The 25,024-nt window shown below is 47.1% G+C and overlaps 1 protein-coding gene across 1 annotated transcript in view; it reads left to right on the forward strand.

Annotated features, from left to right (window-relative positions):
* The window catches only part of LOC129845405 (vasorin-like), a 42,504-nt gene extending 21,294 nt beyond the window's left edge, over positions 1-21,210 (forward strand). The window contains exon 3 of the mRNA XM_055913320.1: positions 18,183-21,210. Within this exon, the coding sequence (XP_055769295.1) occupies positions 18,218-20,296 (2,079 nt within the window). The 5' untranslated portion in view covers positions 18,183-18,217 and the 3' untranslated portion in view covers positions 20,297-21,210. The remainder of the gene's footprint in view (positions 1-18,182) is intronic.
* Positions 21,211-25,024: the final 3,814 nt, after the last annotated feature.

Raw genomic sequence — 25,024 nt, forward strand, 5'->3', positions numbered from 1 at the left:
GTGTATAGACAGTATGTTCAGTATGTGAATGGTGTGTATAGACAGTATAGACAGCATGTGAATGGTGTGTATAGACAGTATGGACAGTATGTGAATGGTGTGTATAGACAGTATGTGAATGGTGTGTATAGACAGTATGGACAGTATGTGAATGGTGTGTATAGACAGCATGTGAATGGTGTGTATAGACAGTATGGACAGTATGTGAATGGTGTGTGTAGACAGTATGTTCAGTATGTGAATGGTGTGTATAGACAGTATGTTCAGTATGTGAATGGTGTGTGTAGACAGTATAGACAGCATGTGAATGGTGTGTATAGACAGTATGGACAGTATGTGAATGGTGTGTATAGACAGTATGTGAATGGTGTGTATAGACAGTATGGACAGTATGTGAATGGTGTGTATAGACAGCATGTGAATGGTGTGTATAGACAGTATGGACAGTATGTGAATGGTGTGTATAGACAGTATAGACAGTATGTGAATGGTGTGTATAGACAGTATGTGAATGGTGTGTATAAACAGTATGTGAATGGTGTGTATAGACAGTATAGACAGTATGTGAATGGTGTGTATAGACAGTATAGACAGCATGTGAATGGTGTGTATAGACAGTATAGACAGTATGTGAATGGTGTGTATAGACAGTATAGACAGCATGTGAATGGTGTGTATAGACAGTATAGACAGCATGTGAATGGTGTGTATAGACAGTATAGACAGTATGTGAATGGTGTGTATAGACAGTATGGACAGTATGTGAATGGTGTGTATAGACAGTATGGGCAGTATGTGAATGGTGTGTATAGACAGTATGGACAGTATGTGAATGGTGTGTATAGACAGTATGGACAGTATGTGAATGGTGTGTATAGACAGTAAGGACAGCATGTGAATGGTGTGTATAGACAGTAAGGACAGTATGTGAATGGTGTGTATAGACAGTAAGGACAGTATGTTAATGGTGTGTATAGACAGTATGTGAATGGTGTGTATAGACAGTATGGACAGTATGTGAATGGTGTGTATAGACAGTATGTGAATGGTGTGTATAGACAGTATGTGAATGGTGTGTGTAGACAGTATGTGGTGTGTATAGACAGTAAGGACAGTATTTTAATAGAAAAGGTCTGTACAGCAGTAGTTATATAGGATGATCCATGACTAGAATACAGTATATACATATAAAGTGGGTGAAACAGTATTTAAACATTATTACAGTGACCAGTGTTCAATGACTATGAACTACTGTTTGTCTGTTGTTTCCCCTCAGTCCTTCCCATTTACAGCAGTACTAGCTGTTAACCCCAGCCTCCTGCATCCCAGCCTCCTGCATCCCAGCCCAGGTCCCAGCCCTGGCCCTTGTGGACAAATATCTCCTTCATGACATGAAGACTATAGAGTTCAGGGTTCAGCTTTACACTGTGGCGCCTTCCTGCTCCCCAACAAGCCATCAAATCCTCACTCCTCAACCCCCTACCACCTCAAAGGAAGAGCCATCAGTGAGAGAGAGAGAGAAAGAAAAAGGGAGAGAGAGAGGAAGGTAGAGAGAGAGGGAGAGAGAAAAAAGGGAGAGAAAGAGTTTTCACACAGAGAGAGGCATCTACGTCGGTTTGCCTTTTTACGCCACATTGGCATGTGACAGATGGTGCTCAGGTCAAGCAGAGTGGTCTCCAAGGCTAGGGGTCAGCGTGTATGGGTCAGTTAGTGAAGAGGCCAGGGGGCTAGTAGCTGTTTAAAGCTGACTGACCTGGGAACAGGAGCAAACCAGCATTTTATGACCAGAGCCAGTCTCTGAAGAATAGTCACAATCTAAATCAGATCCAGAGTCAGAAAACCAAGTGTATCAGTTGTAATTTGAGCACAGAGAGGCTAGTGTTGTACTTTGTAGTAGCTGTCCCTAACTGACCTCAGACCTGCGTGTTAGCATTCTAATCTAATTTTGTTCATTATCTAGTAATTCTATTTCTATGTCCCTGACGGACATACAGTGTATGACTGGAGCAGGACAGTGTTGTACGTTTGAGTCATGTAGCAGACACTCTTATCCAGAGCCACTTACATACATTTGATCTCATACTGGTCCCCCGTGGGAATCGAACCTACAACCCTGGCGTGGCACCATGCTCTACCAACTGAGCTACAGGGGACAGTCTCTATCTGAAGAATAGTCACAGTTTAAATCTGATCCAGAATCTGATCAGGAAACCAGTTTTTTTTTCACTAGACAGACAGGTGTTAGGGTATGGGATCAAACGTTGGTTCAAAACCCATCACTAAGGAAAGGAGGATACAGACCTGTCCATTGTTCTGGTCTCTGCACACTTTGTATGAATGAGATATTTTTGTATGGTAAAGATCAGACGCCTAATGGGCTAGTCTCTCACCACGTGTCTGTATAAAGAGCTGTGATTGGATAATCAGCCAATTGACCACAGGGATGGTAGGTGTGTAACAGAGGGCTGCTTTGTGTCCATGTGAGTGGGTTGTAACCTCACTGACTTTATTAGTCAGAAAGTTCAAGGGTCACAAGGCTGGGTCACCTCATCAGTGCTGACTGAGGGAGGCAACGGCAGCTATGTGTCAATACCTATACGATCTACAAAGAGCAAGACAGAGAGTTAGTGTGTGTGTGTGTGTGTGTGTGAATCTCATCCAAAGGGATCTTGTCGGGCATCCCTTCCTCTGCAGTATGTTTAGAGAAAGAAAGGAGAGGAAATAGACAACATTTCCTTTAGGATTTAAACTGAACCTCAGACCTTAAAGCTCAGAGGAGGTATAGATATCTGCTAACACAGACTATTGTCTGGCCTGGCCATCGTCTGCCTCTCTTCTCCTCTTCCGGCCTCGCTCCCTGGGAATGTAGCAGCCAAGGCAGCTCTGAAGCGCGGAGGATTTAGCCTGAGTCGCATGAGGTGTACAGACACATTTAGGAGGTTGTGGGTTTCGAAATGCCCTGGAGGAGTGCAGAAAGTGCACCTGTTGTGGCGGTGGGCAGGAGGCTCAGGTGTGTGTGTGTGTGTGTTTCTGTCTCTGCATGTGTGCATGTGTGTGTGCGTGTGTGTACGTGTGTGTGTGTGCGATGGGTGTGTGCCTGTGTCAAACAGGCCCTGTTATCTGTCTTGTCTTGGTGCAGGGTTACACAAAGGACACAGTCGCTTTAGCAGCAGTGGAAACAGCCAATCTGACTCTGACCCCTGACCTCTAGGAATAGTAATATGGCTCATTGCTCTCAGGTCTTTGTTTTCCTGGCAGGTGATGGTTATCTAATGAGATGTATTAGTTAGGCCAGGGTTTCCCAAACCTCTCCTCAAGCACCCCTAGCCATTCCATCTATTTCATGTGTTTCAGTATAAGCACATCTGATTGGTCAACCAATCACCAAGCACTTCATTAGTTGATTCAGGTGTGCTAGTTCTTCGAATACATCCAATCAGTGGAAATGTTGAGGGTTTAGGAAACACTTCATTAGGAAGAAGAGATGAGTGGCTATGGAAGGTTTCACCAACTGCAATGCTATGAGGAGCAATTGCAGAAACCAATGTGTTGCAGATGCTCTCTCAACCATTGTGTGTTCATTGGTGTGTAGCCATCTCTGGTGGTGCTGGTAATCAGTGTTTACTGGTGTGTAGCCATCTCTGGTGGTGCTGGTGACCAGTGTTTACTAGTGTGCAGCCATCTCTGGTGGTGCTGGTGACCAGTGTTTACTAGTGTGCAGCCATCTCTGGTGGTGCTGGTGACCAGTGTTTACTGGTGTGTAGCCATCTCTGGTGGTGCTGGTGACCAGTGTTTACTGGTGTGCAGCCATCTCTGGTGGTGCTGGTGACCAGTGTTTACTGGTGTGCAGCCATCTCTGGTGGTGCTGGTGACCAGTGTTTACTGGTGTGCAGCCATCTCTGGTGGTGCTGGTGACCAGTGTTTACTGGTGTGTAGCCATCTCTGGTGGTGCTGGTGACCAGTGTTTACTAGTGTGCAGCCATCTCTGGTGGTGCTGGTGACCAGTGTTTACTGGTGTGTAGCCATCTCTGGTGGTGCTGGTGACCAGTGTTTACTGGCGAGCCAGAGAACTAACCCAGTTAGGGAGTCTGAAGGAACACACAATGCTGAGTTACTAGGGAGAGAGATGGTATGCTGAGTTACCAGGGAGAGAGATAGTATGCTGAGTTACCAGGGAGAGAGATAGTATGCTGAGTTACCAGGGAGAGAGATAGTATGCTGCGTTACTAGGGAGAGAGATAGTATGCTGAGTTACTAGGGAGAGAGATAGTATGCTGCGTTACTAGGGAGAGAGATAGTATGCTGAGTTACTAGGGAGAGAGATGGTATGCTGAGTTACTAGGGAGAGAGATGGTATGCTGAGTTACTAGGGAGAGAGATAGTATGCTGAGTTACTAGGGAGAGAGATAGTATCCTGAGTTACTAGGGAGAGATAGTATGCTGAGTTACCAGGTAGAGAGATAGTATGCTGAGTTACTAGGGAGAGAGATGGTATGCTGAGTTACCAGGGAGAGAGATAGTATGCTGAGTTACTAGGGAGAGAGATGGTATGCTGAGTTACCAGGGAGAGAGATAGTATGCTGAGTTACTAGGGAGAGAGATAGTATGCTGAGTTACCAGGGAGAGAGATAGTATGCTGAGTTACTAGGGAGAGAGATAGTATGCTGAGTTACTAGGGAGAGAGATAGTATGCTGAGTTACTAGGGAGAGAGATAGTATGCTGAGTTACCAGGGAGAGAGATAGTATGCTGAGTTACTAGGGAGAGAGATGGTATGCTGAGTTACCAGGGAGAGAGATAGTATGCTGAGTTACTAGGGAGAGAGATGGTATGCTGAGTTACCAGGGAGAGAGATAGTATGCTGAGTTACTAGGGAGAGAGATGGTATGCTGAGTTACCAGGGAGAGAGATAGTATGCTGAGTTACTAGGGAGAGAGATGGTATGCTGAGTTACCAGGGAGAGAGATAGTATGCTGAGTTACTAGGGAGAGAGATAGTATGCTGAGTTACCAGGGAGAGAGATAGTATGCTGAGTGCCTAAGGAGAGAGATAGTATACTGAGTTACCAGGGAGAGAGATAGTATGCTGAGTGCCTAGGGAGAGATAGTATGCTGGGTGCCTAGGGAGAGATAGTATGCTGAGTGCCTAGGGAGAGAGATAGTATGCTGAGTTACTAGGGAGAGAGATGGTATGCTGAGTTACTAGGTCAGAGATAGTATGCTGAGTGCCTAGCTACCTAGAGTCCTTTTATGCAGGGACCTTGTCTTCTAATGGAACCATGCTAGTAGTCTAGAGCATGAATTACAGTCTGATCTCCACTACTACAGAGCCAGAGCTCAGTCCTCCAGGGTATAACACTGTTACCCCTGGTAGATTCACTGCAGCAGTGCAGCATCCCACTAGCATTGGGCTCAAGCAGTTTCTATGGATTTACTGCAGTGTACAGCACTAGGGATGTGTATACATAACAATCATAAAATATCACCTCAGCAGCCATGGGAACACTGGTGTTGAGGTCTATCTGCCCCGTGACCCCCTCCTCTTACCCCCATTCCCCTAGCTGCTGTCCTGTGAGGTGAAACAGGAGCACCCCCACGCACCTCCCATCCTAACTCCACTGTCCCTGCCCCCCTCCCCCTGACCACAGCTGGACCCTGTTACCCACAATGCACCGAGTAAGGGTCGTCCCTCAACATGACAGCGCCATCTCATAAACCAGGCCCCCCTAGACAGGACGGAGAGCAGCAGATGATAAATGGGTAAAAGGAGGAAAGGGGATCATTGAGAGAAAATGGAGGGAGTAAAGTAGAACAGAAGAAAAGAGAGTTCTGGGGGAGTTTCTGAATTCTGACGGGTCAATCCACGAACACACTGAAAACACTTATTGTTGATACCCCCGGATAGTTTGGTAAACTGAAACTCCACCTTTAAGTGTAGTGCACAGTCAATGAAAACATGTAGCTAGGTTAGTGAAGTATGCAGTATAATAATGTCAGCTATGCTAACCACAGTGTTGTGCAACGTGTGTAATGCAATGCAGAGTATTTTTTACTTGTGTAAGAAATGTGCTGAATTATTTATGACGTTGTGCACCGGTGGCCATACTTGTTTAACTTGCCGTTGAATCTATAAGGTTTGAGGAGGAAGGGAGGGAGCAGGGAAGTGTTGATGGAGAGGAGGTAGAGACTAATATGAAAGAGACGGGGGAGGAAGAGAAAGAAACTGAAGAACTTGTTTTCCCTCTTCTGCAATACGATCAAGGCTTTCGGTAACCGTGCCAAGTACACTTGCAGCTTGTTATCCAGTGAATGATGATAACAAATGTAAATGATAAACTGCTTTTCTCTCCCAAGGTGCTATGCAACCTAGTAGTAAGCAGAGATAGATCTTGACATCGGAGAAAGCACAGTTGGTGAAGAATCTTCAGTCTGACACAAATAACTTTCTGTCCTTTCTGACTTTACTAGAACAAGATTTACAGAGAGTTCAGTCAAAGATGAATCTGGCAATATAGAGAATAGAGAGAAGAAAAGGAAGGAGGGGTAATGATTTTACGACATCTGTCAGGGACAATGAACCTCTGGCAGCCACAGTATCTTTGTAGTGGTGTGAAGGGGGGGTTACGGGGGCAATACCGTGAAACGAACTTTGCAAGCTGCTGCACACAACTCTCTCTCTGGTATATTTCAGGCCCACCACAAGAAAAGGGGCTGCTCAGGCCACATCCCAACATGCTATCCCAGCTCTCACTACCAGGCCACATCCCAACATGCTATCCCAGCTCTCACTACCAGGCCACATCCCAACATGCTATCCCAGCTCTCACTACCAGGCCACATCCCAACATGCTATCCCAGCTCTCACTACCAGGCCACATCCCAACATGCTATCCCAGCTCTCACTACCAGGCCACATCCCAACATGCTATCCCAGCTCTCACTACCAGGCCACATCCCAACATGCTATCCCAGCTCTCACTACCAGGCCACATCCCAACATGCTATCCCAGCTCTCACTACCAGCCTGATGGATGTCAGGAGTTTCTATTCCTTCAAACGGGCGCTTAACGAATGTCAGGTCTGCTTCGCCTTCACAACCGGCCTTTCTGACTAGGCTGATGTTTAATCTTCCTCTCTCTCTCTCTCTCTCTCCTCCTGCTCTTTCTCTCCCTACATCTCCCTCTCTTTCTCTCATTGACCCCCGTTGTCTGAGATTGATGGTTTTGACCAGGACTGCCCCCTGCTAGGACAGCGTGAGGGCCGTACCATTAGAGAACCGCAGCCAGGGGAATGAGGGAAAGATGACACAGTGTTAAGATCTTAGAAGTGACGGGGGATCAAGTTACCGCTCTGTGGGAGGATCAAGTTACCGCTCTGTGGGAGGATCAAGTTACCGCTCTGTGGGGGAGATCAAGGGGAGATAGGTGTTATTTAGTAGGTGTCTGCACACGCACACAGACACGCACACGCACAAAACTTCACAATACAGCCTCTCCACATGGCCCTGGCTCCTATCTTTTTGCTGGAGATAAGGGCTCTTGACATTGGGCCCTGGGCCTTGGAGGCCCTGTGAAGCTGTAATTGCTGAGGCTTCACAACTCTCTCTCATGCAGGCTAGACCTTTAAACCCATCTCAGCCCTCCACTTGACTGACAAGTGACAGGACCGACCCTTCTTTCTGTTTCTCCTAGCTTGTTGGACCTTTCTTTTCTCTCTCTCTCTCCTTTTGGTTCCCCCTGTTTTCTTGCTTTTTTCTCTATGTCTTGAGAAGAAAAAGAGGGACAGAGAGCGAGAGAGCAGGGAGAGAGAGAAAGGCCTTCTTTCATTTCTCCGATCCTCTTCTCTTTATTTACATTTTCAGCCACATGTTTTTCTTGCACAGTGTTACGCAAAGATGTTGCCATGCATACTCTCCTCTACCACAGGCTCCTGGCCTGAAGCACCAGCAGTGCCACACATCCATCAGCTTTTTATAATAGATACGGTCAAATTCAAACCCAGAGAGCACAGATGTTATAACTCTAGTTGTGTAATGGGAGTAGGAACAAAGAAAGCCCTTCTCCCATAGAGATACATATTGTTATGTAGTGTATGTCCTCTCTAGTGTTCTGTGTCATTCTGTGCTTACTCCATCCACACATAGTCAAGTCCCTAGTCTGTTGAGATTTTCCCCGTTTTTCTTGGGAAATATATAGCTTTCCTAAAGGGGAAACGTCCTCTTAATCTAACGTTGCAAGGGCCGAGTGTGTGTTTGTAGACAGATGAGACTCGGAGGAAGCTCCCTTTCAAACTCAGCTGCTGCACATCTCAGGAATGTTTCAAGTTTAAACAGAGAGGAGGCAAAGAGCGGTGGAGACAGCAGAGAGGAAATGACACGCCCGAGGAGGAGAGAAGCTGACGCTCAACGGCTACATTCCTCCCAGGATGATAGCAGACCTGGGTTCAACCACTGGCCCAAATCTTCCAAGTAGTATTTGAAATGATTTGAAATAGTATTAGAACCCAGGTGTGGAACAGACATGACTGTGTGTCAGGTGGTGGAGTCTCTATTCTATACATTTCTATCTGCAACGTTCTGAACGTTTCACCTTTTATTTGACTTATTTCACCTTTATTTAACCAGGTAGGCCAGTTGAGAACAAGTTCTCATTTACAACTGCGACCTGGCCAAGATAAAGCAAAACAGTTCGACACAAACAACAACACAGAGTTACACAATTAATAGGCCATAGTGGCGAAATAATTACAATATAGCAATTAAACACGGGAGTGATAGATGTGCAGAAGATGTGTGCAAGTAGAGATAATGAGGTGCAAAGGAGCAAAATAAATAACATAAATAACAGTATGGGGGATGAGGTAGTTGGATGGGCTATTTACAGATGGGCTATGTACAGGTGCAGTGATCTGTGACCTGCTCTGACAGCTGGTGCTTAATGTTAGTGAGGGAGATATGGGTCTCCAGTTTCAGTGAATTTTGCAATTCGTTCCAGTCATTGGCAGCAGAGAACTGGAAGGAGAGGCGGCCAAAGGAGGAATTTACTTTGGGGTTGACCAGTGAGATATACCTGCTGGTGCCCATGCTACGGATGGGTGCTGCTATGGTGACCAGTGAGCTGAGATAAGGCGGGGCTTTACCTAGAAAAGACTTTATAGATGACCTGGAGCCAGTGGGTTTGACGACGAATATGTAGCGAGGGCCAGCCAACGAGAGCATACAGGTCGCAGTGGTGGGTGGTATATGGGGCTTTGGTGACAAAATGGATGGCACTGTGATAGACTGCATCAAATTGCTGAGTAGAGTGTTGGAGGCTATTTTGTAAATGACATCGCCGAAGTCGAGGATCGGTTTTACAAGGGTATGTTTGGCAGCATGAGTGAAGGATGCATTGTTGTGAAATAGGAAGCCGATTCTAGATTTAATTTTGGATTGGGGATGTTTAATGTGAGTCTGGAAGGAGAGTTTACAATCTAGCCAGACACCTAGGTATTTGTAGTTGTCCACATATTCTAAGTCAGAAACAAAACCTCACTGAATACACCCCATCTGTCTTTCTATTTCCTCTCTATGTCCTCCATGGCTCCCTCTCTGCTTGCCCCAGCCTCATGGCTCCCTCTCTGCTTGCCCCAGCCTCATGGCTCCCTCTCTGCTTGCCCCAGCCTCATGGCTCCCTCTCTGCTTGCCCCAGCCTCATGGCTCCCTCTCTGCTTGCCCCAGCCTCATGGCTCCCTCTCTGCTTGCCCCAGCCTCATGGCTCCCTCTCTGCTTGCCCCAGCCTCATGGCTCCCTCTCTGCTTGCCCCAGCCTCATGGCTCCCTCTCTGCTTGCCCCAGCCTCATGGCTCCCTCTCTGCTTGCCCCAGCCTCATGGCTCCCTCTCTGCTTGCCCCAGCCTCATGGCTCCCTCTCTGCCGGCACCAGACTCATGGCTCCCTCTCTGCCGGCACCAGACTCATGGCTCCCTCTCTGCCGGCACCAGCCTCATGGCTCCCTCTCTGCCTGCCCCAGCCTCATGGCTCCCTCTCTGCCTGCCCCAGCCTCATGGCTCCCTCTGGGCTATCAGATTCTCTGGACCCATGTCGGAATGAGGCACAGTAAAATAAACATAGACCCCAGAGAGCAAGAATCACAACATTGGGTTTCTTAGGAAAATATTCCAAACTTCATCTACATAGCTCCCCTCCTTACGTCTCTCGCTTTCTTTCATGTCGGCCTCCCCTCTCTCTCCTCCTCTCCCGACACTCATACCTCCATCTATACTGCATGGCTACCTTGATCTTGTGTATTCTGGCCCTGCTCCCCTACACCCGTCCCCCGTCTCTTGCTTGTATCCTCCAGCGCCTGATTGGCTCCCTCTGTTCAGGGAGAGGTGTGATTGGCTGATGTTTGTTCTGTACCGCTTCAGACACATTCCACACAAATGCATACTGCTGTATGTGTGTATGTTGTGACACCCCTCGGTTCAAATATTTTTTTCTTTATTTTTTTAAATACTATGGGTGTTCGATTGAGTCTGCCTGGAGTGCCAGATGATCGGGGATTGCACTTTAGGGACTATTCCATTGGTTCCATTGCGCCAGGCAAGATTGCAAAATGTCTGTTTTACCATCCTCCAACTGCTGTTAGTGTTTCCCTTTCCCCAGCCTTCATCTTCTGTTATTCTTTCACAATCCCTTTTTCTCTACACACAGCACAGCATATCCATCCAGCCACACAGCACAGCAGATCCATCCATCCACCCACACAGCACAGCATATCCATCCAGCACAGCAGATCCATCCATCCAGCCACACAGCACAACAGATCCATCCATCCATCCACACAGCACAGCATATCCATCTACCCACACAGCACAGCATATCCATCTACCCACACAGCACAGCATATCCATCTACCCACACAGCACAACAGATCCATCCATCCACACAGCACAGCATATCCATCCATCCACCAACACAGCACAACAGATCCATCCATCCATCCATCCAGCACAGCATATCCATCTACCCACACAGCACAGCATATCCATTTACCCACACAGCACAACAGATCCATCCATCCATCCAGCACAACAGATCCATCCATCCACACAGCACAGCATATCCATCCATCCATCCACACAGCACAGCATATCCATCTACCCACACAGCACAGCATATCCATTTACCCACACAGCACAACAGATCCATCCATCCATCCACACAGCACAGCATATCCATCCATCCACCAACACAGCACAGCATATCCATCCATCCACACAGCACAGCATATCCATCCATCTACCCACACAGCACAGCATATCCATCCATCCATCCACACAGCACAGCATATCCATCTACCCACACAGCACAGCATATCCATCCATCCACACAGCATATCCATCCATCTACCCACACAGCACAGCATATCCATCCATCCACACAGCACAGCATATCCATCCATCCACACAGCACAGCATATCCATCCATCCACACAGCACAGCATATCCATCCATCCACACAGCACAGCATATCCATCCATCCACACAGCACAGCATATCCATCTACCCACACAGCACAGCAGATCCATCCATCCAGCCACACAGCACAGCAGATCCATCCATCCACACAGCACAGCAGATCCATCCATCCACACTCTCTTCCCATCTACTTCTTCATCATTTCCCAACCCTGTAATACTACCAGCCTTCCTGCTCTTTATTATAGGCTGTATATCATGAGAAGAGCCCGGGTTCATTTCTCTGTTGACTTTATGGCTGAACCGAAGGAAAAACTCAAGCCACATTTTAGAAACTTCAGCAAAGGCACACATAAGCCGAATGAAGTCATAGTTAAGAACCTACTAGTAGAAAACTCTAATTTAGAATAACGTGATTTTCCTGTGAGGGAAGTTCTCTACACATGTAATGTTGAAGTGCAGTTCAGACGGACCACCAGTTACATGAGCAGAAATCCATTACAATCCACTGAATTCCATTATCAGTCCATTTAAATGTATTCCCCCAGGCGTTGTGTTTAAACCCATGGGATAACTGCGACCCCTCACCCCAACTACTCATTACACTGTGGTCAAATGGCAGACTGTACCTCCATCAGAAGATTTTCCAGAAACAATTACTAGGCCTATACCTAGTGCTGATTGGGTCCAACACAGTACTTTTTGCATTGTTGGCAAAAATAAAAGCTAAGTTAGTACTTTTTACACTGTTGGCAGAAGTTAAGAGGTATTTCTCGCAGAGTTAGCAGGTGTTGGCTGTTGATAGCTGTTAGTGAGTTAGCTGCTGGCTACTTTGTTAACCTGACCCAATGGCACAATACTAAAGCTACTTTATTGGTATTTGGCTGTATAACAATACATCTCTGCCCAGCCTTGGCTTTAACATGTAATGACTTGGAACATAACACTAGGAATGTGTAGCTCAGGGAAGGGATCCGAGATATTACCACTACACATCTCTTCTTTAACGTAATCCGCTATCAAGGAACTACAGGGGGAAAAAACATTTTCATATCAAGGGTTATGATTTCCAGGAAGAGTGGAATGAGAAAAGAGAGGTATGCTGAAAGAGGAGGAAAATACATACCACAGTGGTGGCGTGATGTGAAGGGATGATACTGGGCTAGAAATTCACTTTCATGGCCTGTGTCCCCCCCCCCCCGCCTTCCTCTTTCCCCTGCCTCCCAGCTCTTACATCTCCACTCCAACTCTTGACATTCGAGGCCGTGTTTATCAGTAAAGAAAATGTACAATGGAAATAAAGAGTAAAAGAGAGCAGGGAAACTCCAGAGGGGGAAAACAGATGGCAGATATGCAGTGGAAGTGTACTCGGTGGCTCCGCTTCAACACTAATATCTACTTGGCACAAGCCCTGTGCATTTCTGGTAGTTTTATACGGCCGCAACTAAAACCGGCTTGTGGAGGAAAAGATCGCAAGGCTGCCAGTGAATTAATGAAACGCCAGCCGCAAGAATGCAAAAAACCTGCTCTGTTTCCTTCTGCAAAGTTCATCATATGTCATGGCCACCATCAGTGGGGTTCAGGCATTATAACAGTTATTACACACAGGCACATACCACTTGTGTTGCCTGCTGAGAGTAGGAGCTAGAACGAGAGAGAACAGAGATAGAGTGAGGGATAAAGGTGAAGATGATGATGGTTCATTCATCGTTAGAGAGACAAGGAAGCAGAGCCAACTTTTCGGACAGATAAACTTGGATAAAAGATTTCTAGACTCTGGGAACAACGTGGCAATGGCACACAACCAAACAACCAGATTATTCTTCAATGTGACGCAGAAGCAACTAGACTAAGTTGAATAAATTCAATCAGTAATTAACTATAACAGCGTGATTAGCTATAAGATAATGACTTGTTGTGGGCCGGCGGCTACAGTATGACCTAATGCAGGACGTGATAATGTGTCTCTCTGCAGGCAAAAGACTCCTATATCAAAGAGTCAGCAGAGAGAGAGAGACCTTGAGAATGACTGGCAATGTTTGGAGAAAGTGGAAGGGTAAGGGCGGAAGTTACCGTAACCATGGTGGCACTATCTCCGTAGCTCAGGGTTGTGTTTTCAGATGGGAGAGTCTGATCTCTGCCTCACAATGTTGCTACAAGGTTGCAGCAAAGTTGTGCATTGGCTGAACGGGTGGGTCAGTGCTACAAGTGAGTAACGACAGACAGCGAGGCAGAAAGGAAGGGAGAGATAGAAAGGAAAATGAATATGGGAAAGTTTCAGTCATTGTCTAGGACGTTTTTAGTGTTGTACCCTTTCAACCCCTCAAGCAACTCAGAACAGTGTTCTCTGGGAGTATTATGGGTAGATTTGTCAGGACAAACCCTACTATACAAGAAGAATCCAGGTAGTACCCAAAACAGCAACCAGTACCATTAAAACGCCACTTAAGAAAGTCCCTTAAGTGAACAAATTCAACCTGAAGGTGTCTACAATTTCCACTCACACAGCGAGCAGCCCCCCCCCACCCACAATCAACTTAAATCATGTCATTTTTTCTAAATGTTGAAAACTGCTTTCCAAATAAAAGCAGAATTAAAGAGAAAGTGGAAACACTGCAGGTGGAGAAAAGGAATAGTTGAATATAAATCAGATGACTGTGTCTGCGTGGTTCATGTTGAAAGGGAGAGAAAATAATACCGTCGCAGTCTCCCTTGGAGTGTCCAATAAAACTAAGCTTGGCGTATTTCACCCCGACGTGAACTGCGGATATTAAACCCCCCACACTGTCCTTTTACGCCCAGAGAGAGAGAGAGCGAGAGAGAGAGAAAGGGAGGGAGGGAGGGAGAGAAAGAGAGAAGTAGGGAGAGAGAGAAGGGGAGGACAGAAGGAAGGAAGAAAGATTGAAAATCTTTATTTTACTCTCTCCTCGCTCAAGGCCACTAACCCGTGCGATTAATCCTCAGAACGAAGGATGATAAACGTCTTCAATGACTCACTTGAGCGGCTCGTCTTCCCTTTATATGCCATCCATTCCCCCCTCTTTCTTTCCTCCCTTCCCTCGATCTCTTTCAACTCAAGTCTAAGTTATGTGATCTTACAGGTGTCCCGTCTCGGGCCTGAATATGCTGGGTCTCAAGTGAATCCGGGGTGTAAATTACTTGACTTGCCCATCTGACACTATCCTCTCTTTGGATCCAAAAGCACCTCTCTCAGCATCTCTGAGTTTCTACTGTATTTCTCAGACATGTTTAGTAAGGAGCGTTGGCCAAAGTTTTGAGTAATGACAATATTCTAATGTTAGGTGATTTATACTGAGCGTTTGTCAGGAAAGCAGCTCCAGGATATCGATAAGGACACAAGTTTAGAGCACCGCAAGCTAAATCACACACAGATGCATGCACACATGCACTATATGGTATATCACATAATTCCAGTCACAGACAGAGACTTGGTACAGTTGTAAAAGTGGAGAAATGAGGGAAACAAGGAGCAGTTTGTACTGCAGCATTAAGACACTGTTTTACACTGAGACACAGAATCACACACACTCGCTCTCATGTCAATCCTCCAGATCAAATGTTTTTTGTTACAGTTATTAACAGCAGGTATAAGAAAACCGTTAACAGTAGGTATAATAAGAAAGTTAAACAGCAGGTATAAAACCGTTAACAGCAGGGATAAAACCGTTAACAGCAGGTATAAAACAGTTACCAGCAGGTATAAAACAGTTAGCAGCAGGGATAAAACAGTTAACAGCAAGGATAAAACAGTTAACAGCAGGTATAAAACAGTTACCAGCAGGTATAAAACAGTTAGCAGCAGGGATAAAACAGTTAACAGCAAGGATAAAACAGTTAACAGCAAGGATAAAACAGTTAACAGCAAGGATAAAACAGTTAACAGCAAGGATAAAACAGTTAACAGCAAGGATAAAACAGTTAACAGCAAGGATAAAACAGTTAACAGCAAGTATAAAACAGTTACCAGCAGGTATAAAACAGTTAACAGCAAGGATAAAACAGTTAACAGCAGGTATAAAACAGTTAACAGCAAGGATAAAACAGTTAACAGCAGGTATAAAACAGTTAACAGCAGGTAGAAAACCGTTAACAGCAGATATAAAACCGTTAACAGCAGTTATAAAACCTTTAACACCAGGTAAACTCCAGTAAACTCCAAATACAGTATAAAACCGTTAACAGCAGTTAGAAAACAGTTAACATGAGGTAGAAAACAGTTAACAGCAGGTATAAAAGGTGCAGTGAAATGCTAACACACTAGCTCCCTCAACAATGCAGTACAATATCCATATCAATAATAATAGAAAAGTTCGTGGAGTCATAGAGGAAGATAGTTCCCATAGTAATAAAACAGATCTAATAAGATATACAGTACAGATGATGAATGTGTAATGATCAAGCAGAACTGTGTTCCAAATGTAAAGTGGGTAGTGTCTTTACGCAGTTGAATAGAAGTATCAAATCCAACAGCAGTGTTGACTGTGTGTGTGCATGTGTGTGTGTGTGTGTGTGTGTGTGTGTGTGTGTGTGTGTGTGTTGGTGTGTAGTTGTGTGCAAGGGTTGGACGTGTGGAGAGTCAGTGTAAACAGCCTCTAAGGTGCAGGTCTGAGCAGGTAAACAGCTAGGGTTTGCTGTTCAACAGTCTGATGGCCTGGTGGTAGAAGCGGGCTCGGAGCCTGTTGGTCCGAGACCCGATACCATTTGCCAGATGGTAACAGTCCGTGGCTTGGGTGACTGGAGTTCTTGACAGGCTTCATGGCCTTCCTCATACATCGTAATCTGAACAATTTGTGTGTGTGTGTTTGTGCGTGTGTCTGTAATGTGGTTTCACAGGCTAAAGAGTTTGTCGTAAAACATGGAGAAAATGGTTAAATGTGCTTCCTGTTCAACCACAGTGTGCGAAGAACTGTAAATGGTAGTGGTGGACTGTCCAGACCCTGAGAGAGAGACAGACACAGAGAGAGACACAGACAAGCACAGAGAGACAGAGAGACAGACACAGAAAGAGAGACAGACAGACACAGGCAGGCACAGAGAGACAGACAGACAGACAGACAGAGACACACATAAATGTGTTTACCAGTCCACAGCACAAGTACTACCAGGACCTATAGCAAGGTTTATGTTAATGAAGCAGCTACCAAACCTGCTACCACAGTAACTAACAATCTGCTCTAGGAAAACACCATCCAGGATCCACATCCATTCTTCAGTGTCTGATACAATACTATCGAGTTCAAGTCACCTTGGTCAGACTGTGGCTACAGTAAATAGATAGAGAGTAGCAAAGGGAACTTTCTTTCCCCCGAGTCCAGTGGAAAATTACTCAAAGCCCTGAGGTCACTGCTGAACTACGGCCCATTGTTTGAAGAGCCCTGTGTCAAGAGACCACGTCTTTGATCCTTCATGTGTGCTCAGTCTAGACGACCATAATAACCCCACATATTGTGCTAACCACATGAAAAAAGAGAAACTAATACATCATAAAGATCTGTACAGATTTGTGACGCATTATACAGATCTGAAGGGTAGTTATAGTACAGAATTACTGTATATCTCAAATTAGCACTATACCTCTATGTCCTACACCTCTAGGCTGTCTCTATGTCCTACACCTCTAGACTGTCTCTATGTCCTACACCTCTAGGCCGTCTCTATGTCCTACACCTCTAGGTTGTCTCTATGTCCTACACCTCTAGGCCGTCTCTATGTCCTACACCTCTAGGCCGTCTCTATGTCCTACATCTCTAGGCCGTCTCTATGTCCTACACCTCTAGGCCGTCTCTATGTTCAACACCTCTAGGTTGTCTCTATGTCCTACACCTCTAGGCCGTCTCTATGTCCTACACCTCTAGGCCGTCTCTATGTCCTACATCTCTAGGCCGTCTCTATGTCCTACACCTCTAGACTGTCTCTATGTCCTACACCTCTAGGCCGTCTCTATGTCCTACACCTCTAGGCCGTCTCTATGTTCTATACCTCTAGGCCGTCTCTATGTCCTACACCTCTAGGCCGTCTCTATGTCCTACACCTCTAGGCCGTCTCTATGTCCTACACCTCTAGGCCGTCTCTATGTCCTACACCTCTAGGCCGTCTCTATGTCCTACACCTCTAGGCCGTCTCTATGTCCTACACCTCTAGGCCGTCTCTATGTCCTACACCTCTAGGCCGTCTCTATGTCCTACACCTCTAGGCCGTCTCTATGTCCTACACCTCTAGGCCGTCTCTATGTCCTACACCTCTAGGCCGTCTCTATGTCCTACACCTCTAGGCCGTCTCTATGTCTTACACCTCTAGGCCGTCTCTATGTCCTACACCTCTAGGCTGTCTCTATGTCCTACACCTCTAGGCTGTCTCTATGTCCTACACCTCCAGGTTGTCTCTATGTCCTACATCTCTAGGCCGTCTCTATGTCCTACACCTCTAGGCTGTCTCTATGTCCTACACCTCTAGGCTGTCTCTATGTCCTACACCTCTAGGCTGTCTCTATGTCCTACACCTCTAGGCCGTCTCTATGTCCTACACCTCTAGGCCGTCTCTATGTTCAACACCTCTAGGTTGCCTTCCTTTCCCATGTCCTTCACAGTTTCCAGCAAGACATGACAAAGATAAGACTTGTCTCGGTCTGTGTATTCTATTACTCAATGGCCCTGCGTTTAAAGCATCTCTTTCTATAGCTGACCTTGTCCTTGATCTGTCCTTTCAGGCTGAGAGAGGAGAGAGAGTGACTCCAGTGCCACCATGAAGGCCTTCTTCCTCCCTTCGCTGACGCCCTTCCTCCTTCTCCTCTTGCTCCGGCTCCCCGGCAGGACCTTGGCCAGCGACTGTCCCCAGGACTGCACCTGTTCCACCCCAGAATCCATCTTCTGTTTCCAGCGCCGATCTGCCACCATGCCCCACGGCGTCCCGGAACCCACCAAAAACCTCTACCTCTTCGCCAACGGCATCGAGACCCTGGCGGAGGAAGACTTTGTGGGGATGGAGAGCCTGGAGATGCTGGATCTGAGTCAGAACAAAGTCACGGTACTGCCCGACCGGGTGTTTGAGCCTCTGACTTCCCTGAGGAACTTGGACCTCTCAGCCAACCAGATCACCCATCTGTCAGAGGAGACCTTTGCAGGCATGGCCCTACTGGAGAGGCTGTACCTCTACAGCAACCACATCCGGACTATACACCCTGCCGCCTTCCACGGCCTGGAGCAGCTGCTGGAGCTCAAGCTGCAGGGAAACCAGCTCACCTTGCTCCCCGCCCTAGCCATGCCCAGATTGCTGCTTTTGGACCTCCGCTTCAACACCCTCCCATCCCTGGGGTCAGCCGACCTCCAGATGTCCAACCTGGAGTCTCTGAAGCTGGCCGGCCTGGGCCTCGAAAGCCTGAATGAGGACCTGATGGCCAGCCTGGGGAACCTCCACGAACTGGACATCTCTGGCAACGAGCTGGGCTCCTTCCCCCTGGCGCTGAGGGAGGCCCGGGGCCTGATCTACCTGAGCTTGGCCGGGAACCCCATGGGCCCACTGAAGCTGGAGGACCTGAAGAACCTGAGTGAGCTCCAGGAGCTGGACATCAGCAACCTGAGTCTGCAGGGCTTGCCCGACGGGTTCGCACAGCTTTTCCCTCACCTGACTAAGCTAACGGTGGCCGAGAACCCTTTCAACTGCCTGTGCACCCTGGCCTGGTTCCCCGGGTGGCTCAGGAACCAGGGGGTGACTCTGGGCAGGACGGAGGAGACCCGCTGCCACTTCCCTCCCCTCAACGCTGGGAAGGTGCTGGAGAGGCTGGAGCACAGGGAGTTTGGCTGCCCCACCACCACTACTGTCACCGCTAGCACAGTCAGAACCAGCACCACCATGCCTCCTCCGGTCATCACCCTGCCTAGCACCTCCCCAGCCATCCCTGCACCCGGGCCCAGTGAGGAGGACAACTCAACTGGGACAAACAGCAGGTCCCCGCTCCCCGTCCCTTCCTCTCCCACCAGCAGCAGCCAAGACCCAGAGGTGGACTTCTTCTGCCCCTCCCAGACCTGCTTGAATGGGGGCACCTGTCGGCTGGACGGGCAAGGCCATCTGGAGTGCACCTGCCCTCGTGGCTTCTACGGCACCTATTGCGAGAACCGCCACCACTCCCACCCCCCTCCCGATGAGGACCACAATCACAACAACAATGACATTTCCGCGGCAACTGTCACCGCCGACGCCCCCGACATCAGCTCGCGCCTGGTGACCAGCTCCTCCATCCTGCTGGACCTGCACCGCTACATCAAGGTCCGGCCCTACATCCGCGGCATCCGTCTGACATACCGCAACCTGTCGGGGCCCGACCGGCGTCCCATGCAGCTCAGCGTGCCCGCTTCCTACCCAGAGTACACCCTGAGGGGGCTACGGCCCAACTCCACCTACACGGTGTGCGCCAGCCCGCTGGGCGACCTCAGCGGTGGGGACAGCGTCTGCACGGAGGCCCACACAGCAGCCCAGCAGCACACTGCCACAGGGAGGCAGGTGGAGGACAAGAGGCTGACTACCATGCTGGTGCCGGCTCTGGCCATCCTGCTGCTCCTAGTCCTGGTTGCAGCTGCCGTGGGGGTGGTGTGCTACATAAGGAGGAAACGGGCCAAGGGCCACCTGGATGTGGAGTGTGAGCCAGCCCAGCTGGAGCTGGAGGGAGTTAAGGCTGGTTCCAACATTGTAGGCGCGATGCCCCAAAAGCAGCCGGAGCCGGCTGTGGTTCAAAATGGCGGCCTGGAGTACGAGGTGCTGCTAATACAGGATCATTGCACGCCGAACAACAACATGGCTCTCTCTCATAAGCCCTCTTATTTCTGACACCCATCTCTGTTGCTACTCAGACCCAGAGGGTAAGACTAAGTACCTCTAGCTACTCCTTCCCTCACGGACTAGACACCAGCACAAGAGTTGTTGGTGACAGTGGAGGAGAAAGAGAGAGGACCGGCCAGCCATGGGTCAGCAATTGAGAAACGGAACAAATACTTAACTGTGCAGACATTAAAATATGTTTGAAAGGATTATTTGAAAATAAGGAAGCCTTTTAAAGTGCCTTTATTCTTATTTCCACACCTCCTGCTTTGTTTCTACAATCACATTGCTGGACTGGCGCCCCGCGGCTCACTACTGAGTGCGCCCACGCTCCACAGCAGGTCAAAGGTCAAGCGAGGCTGGGCCAGGCAGAGAGACATCAGGGTCATAGTGACCTAATCCCTGCTGTGTCTACTCTAAAATGGGTTCTGCACTGAAATGGGGTTGTCTTGCTGTGCACCCCTTGTGATAACTGAACTATGTAAAAAGAGTATAAGCAATTATTTTGCTCTGTAGCACCTCAGCACTACCCCAGTGGTGCTTGCTGTGAATGACATCCCAGTCACCAAATGAAGAGAACTTTTTTCAGTTATTGAAAAGCAAGGTGCCTGACATTTATCATGCTTTGTTTCGGCTCAATTGCTTAGTGAAATTGTCATTTTTTTGTTGTGTTTGTAAATGTTTTTATACTCTTGCTGTAAGTACGTGACTGTTACCACCCTTCCACCCCCCCTAACTGCTTGTGATTTAACAGACAGATTAAAATCTTTGAAGATTAAAACTCGTTTGTACCAGCAAAGTCAATCAAAGGCTTTACCCTACGAATGTCAGACAGTGTAAGCAGCTGTAAGTCTGGGCAGACTTACTAAATCCCCTCTCCATTCTCTGGCCCTCAACCCCATCCCCCGCCCCCCGCCCCCCGCCCCCCGCACAAAAAGCACCGATAAACAGTTTCAGTTGGCTGAAACCCTAACATTTGTTTCTGTGCTGCAGCGAACTTCAAACATCCCCTGAGCCTGCCTCAGATCAACCACACACACATGATTACCACAGAGAGGAGAAGGGAAAATAAACTGTTCATTTCTAAAGGCTTAATTCATTGTTGTTGTCCCCAAGAGGGAACACAGTTATTTCAGTAAACCGCAATTCACAAGAATGCACTTGTTAGCCTAGCCTAGCCTAGCCTAGCCTCAGAGATAGATGCTTGTGGATTTCCCTCAGGCAGAATTAGCCTCTATGGTGCTTTGTTGTGCACCATTAACTGGTCTTTGGAAAAGGAGGGTCCCCCGTCTTGCTCACTTGCAGCCAAGCAGACTATGAAAAGTCCAAGCGTAGCATATAGTTTGAAGGTTTTATATGGGCTCTGTCTGGGACGAGGGACATTGAGGACGAGTATTTGGAAAGAAGTTGTACACCAAACTAGAATATGCTGAAACACCAGTGTTGAGATTCAAATCTCAAAATGTGAAAACAGTCTAAGTAACTTGTATGTGTCTGGCGCTAACCTGCCTGCGCCCGATGAGGATCTCAGTGCCGACTACAGTATGAAGATCTCTGTCGGTAAACAGCTCAGTGATAATGTGACAGCATGTCCCGTCTTGTGCACAGAGCAGTAGACATCAAGTCACTGTCATGCTTCAGTAGTACTGTATCCCCCACTAAACACACACACACACACACACACACACACACACACACACACACACACACACACACACACACACACACACACACACACACACACACACACACACACACACACACACACACACCTACTCCATTCACTACATTTAAAGACATTCTCCAGTACTCTGTATAGTTTTTAGCCAGTAGTTCTGTTAGTAGCATTCACGAGACAAAAGTTTTCCCTGCGTACTATGTCGCATATGTGCCCCACATAATTTATCTTTCTCGTTCTGCTGTGTGTGCATCTAGCTAGCTGTCGCTCAAATGGCAAGGGGCTAAAGCTCATTGGCTAGAACTTGAATTGCTAGGGGGAAAATGTAGAGAAAATGGCACAGCACAGCTTCGAGAAAAAGTTCATTTTAAACTAGGCATTAAATGGCTTATTGAGGTAAGACAGTAATTCTGTGAATAGAGTATGCATTTTTGAACTACACATTGACACATCCAGCCCAAAGTGGGAGGTTTAACAAATACTTAGCAGTCGCTAAAGTTCCGGAGCATGTCTTTAAAAGTATTAAAACCTCCTGAAATGGGCATGTTAAGACAAGGGTTCCCTCTCCTAACATGCTTAGTGACCAGGCAGTGTACATGATGACTATTATTTTAGTGAAAACAACACAGGAGATTAAGACTGGAAGGAAGGGTTGGTGGTTGCTGTCTACCACTAAATCTTATACCATCTAAACAAATACTTAGGCCTCAATATTTAACACCTAAAATTACATCTGTTTAAAGTGTGTAAAACTACCAAAACAACTTAACTGGAATACTTGGTTTTACAATACAAAAAACATTGAAAATATCCAGAAATATTTTTGATATTATTCCTATTTTCCCTGTTTATTTTGGGAAGCTTTTCGTTGTTATTGTTCGTCTCTTTCCATGTCCTTTAGAATTAAGTGAACATATTTTTATGAGCAAAAAAACACTAATGTTGACATTATTAAAAAAGTTTAAATAAAAACTGAAAACAAACATTTGAGGTTACGTCTGTTTTCGTCTTCCTAAATCAGGGCTCTCCAACCCTGTTCCTGGAGAGTTACCGTCCAGTATGTTTTAACTCCAACCCTGTTCCTGGAGAGCTACCGTCCAGTATGTTTTAACTCCAACGCTGTTCCTGGAGGACTACCGTCCTGTAGGTTTTAACTCCAACCCTGTTCCTGGAGGACTACCATCCAGTATGTTTTAACTCCAACCCTGTTCCTGGAGGACTACCATCCAGTATGTTTTAACTCCAACCCTGTTCCTGGAGGACTACCATCCAGTATGTTTTAACTCCAACCCTGTTCCTGGAGAGCTACCGTCCAGTATGTTTTAACTCCAACGCTGTTCCTGGAGGACTACCATCCTGTATGTTTTAACTCCAACCCTGTTCCTGGAGAGCTACCGTCCTGTAGGTTTTAACTCCAACCCTGTTCCTGGAGGACTACCGTCCTGTAGGTTTTAACTCCAACCCTGTTCCTGGAGGACTACCATCCTGTAGGTTTTAACTCCAACCCTGTCTGTTTTTCTCTGTCTCAGTAGAACATTTGACTGGCAGTGGAGCAATAGATTAAGTCTACTATCAACTTCACCTCCTTCATTCAGCCATCACTCTGTGAAGCGAGGGAAGAAGGGGCCAACGGAAGAGTGGGAGGCATGATTGAGCCAGTTATTAAACCTGTCAGGATGTCAAGTCTGACAGACAGTTTGCAAACCCCCCCCCCCCCCCCCCCCTACCACACCCACACGTACCCCCTTGCCTCCTCCCCACACATACACACCGATGTGTGTGAGCCTGAGCGAGAACACATTGTTTTTATGTATCCATATCTGTTAGCTCTTCCATGTCCTTGGCTCTTACTACCACCACCTCCAAGATGTGCTTCATTAATAATCCAATGTGTCCAACAGAGTGTTACATTCCTCCCTCCAGCAGAGCACCACCCAACACAAACTTTTTACCAGACTGTTTAAGGGGGTCTTGGTATTTTTCCCTCAATAGCTGGAGGCGAAGATAAAAAATATGATTGAAACCACACAGAGGCTAAATATTAATAGTGATTTGTACCGCAGACAGGGCCCCTGGCCCTGAGCTAATGGGTTAGCATTGTTTGTTAGCGTACATAATATATTAACCTCTGACCACACACAAGTTTACAGGTACAGGCTTGGCAGGGGCTGACTGTACAGTATGTCCACACACACACACGGCTTGGCTCGGGTACAGGCATCCAGCTGCTAGCTGTTGTGCTCATTCCCAGCACTAACACAAACACATAGAACAGCTCCACTGCGGTCCTGAAGACACCCATTATTTCACTTGGTTCTGAGTGAAAACAACCAATAACACACACCCTGCAGGTTCAGCCTTTGTTTTTCAAACATTTTCTTCTTCTCTTGTCTCTCAGTCTCCCTCTCTCACCTCATATGTTGGAATAGTTGGAGAAAAATACAGCATCCTGCCTCGCAGAGTTAACCCAGGTTCAACTGGAGTCTCAAACAATCATGCATGTGACGGTGACAACCAGTACCTGAGCTGTGGATAAGAAAGAAAGAGGCTGGGAAAGAGAGAGAGAAAGAGAGAGAGGGAAAGAGAGAGAGAGAGAGGGAGAGAGAAAGAGAGAGAGGGAAAGAGAGAGAGAGAAAGAGAGAGAGAGGGAAAGAGAGGGAGAGAGAAAGAGAGAGAGAGGGAAAGAGAGAAAGAGAGAGGGAAAGAGAGAAAGAGAGAGAGAGAGAGAGGGAAAGAGAGAGAGAGAGAGAGAGGGAAAGAGAGAGAGAGAGGGAGAGGGAAAGAGAGAGAGAGAGAGAAAGAGAGAGAGAGAGGGAAAGAGAGAGGGAAAGAGAGAGAGAGAGAAAGAAAGAGAGAGGGAAAGAGAGAGGGAAAGAGAGAGAGAGAGAAAAACACAGAGAGAACATGTGTCTGTTCCTCTCTTTTCCTTCTGTAAAACAGGCCTCTTTTCTTCCCCTTGGCTTTAACAGACCTGGCCTCTGGCGAGGGGCCAACCCCGACGCTGCTCAAGCTGCATGCACCACTCAAAGGAGCCATTGTAGCAGTGAATGAAGCCTTTT

The sequence above is a fragment of the Salvelinus fontinalis genome, unplaced genomic scaffold (assembly GCF_029448725.1).
Source record: "Salvelinus fontinalis isolate EN_2023a unplaced genomic scaffold, ASM2944872v1 scaffold_0298, whole genome shotgun sequence".
Lineage (NCBI taxonomy): Eukaryota > Metazoa > Chordata > Actinopteri > Salmoniformes > Salmonidae > Salvelinus > Salvelinus fontinalis.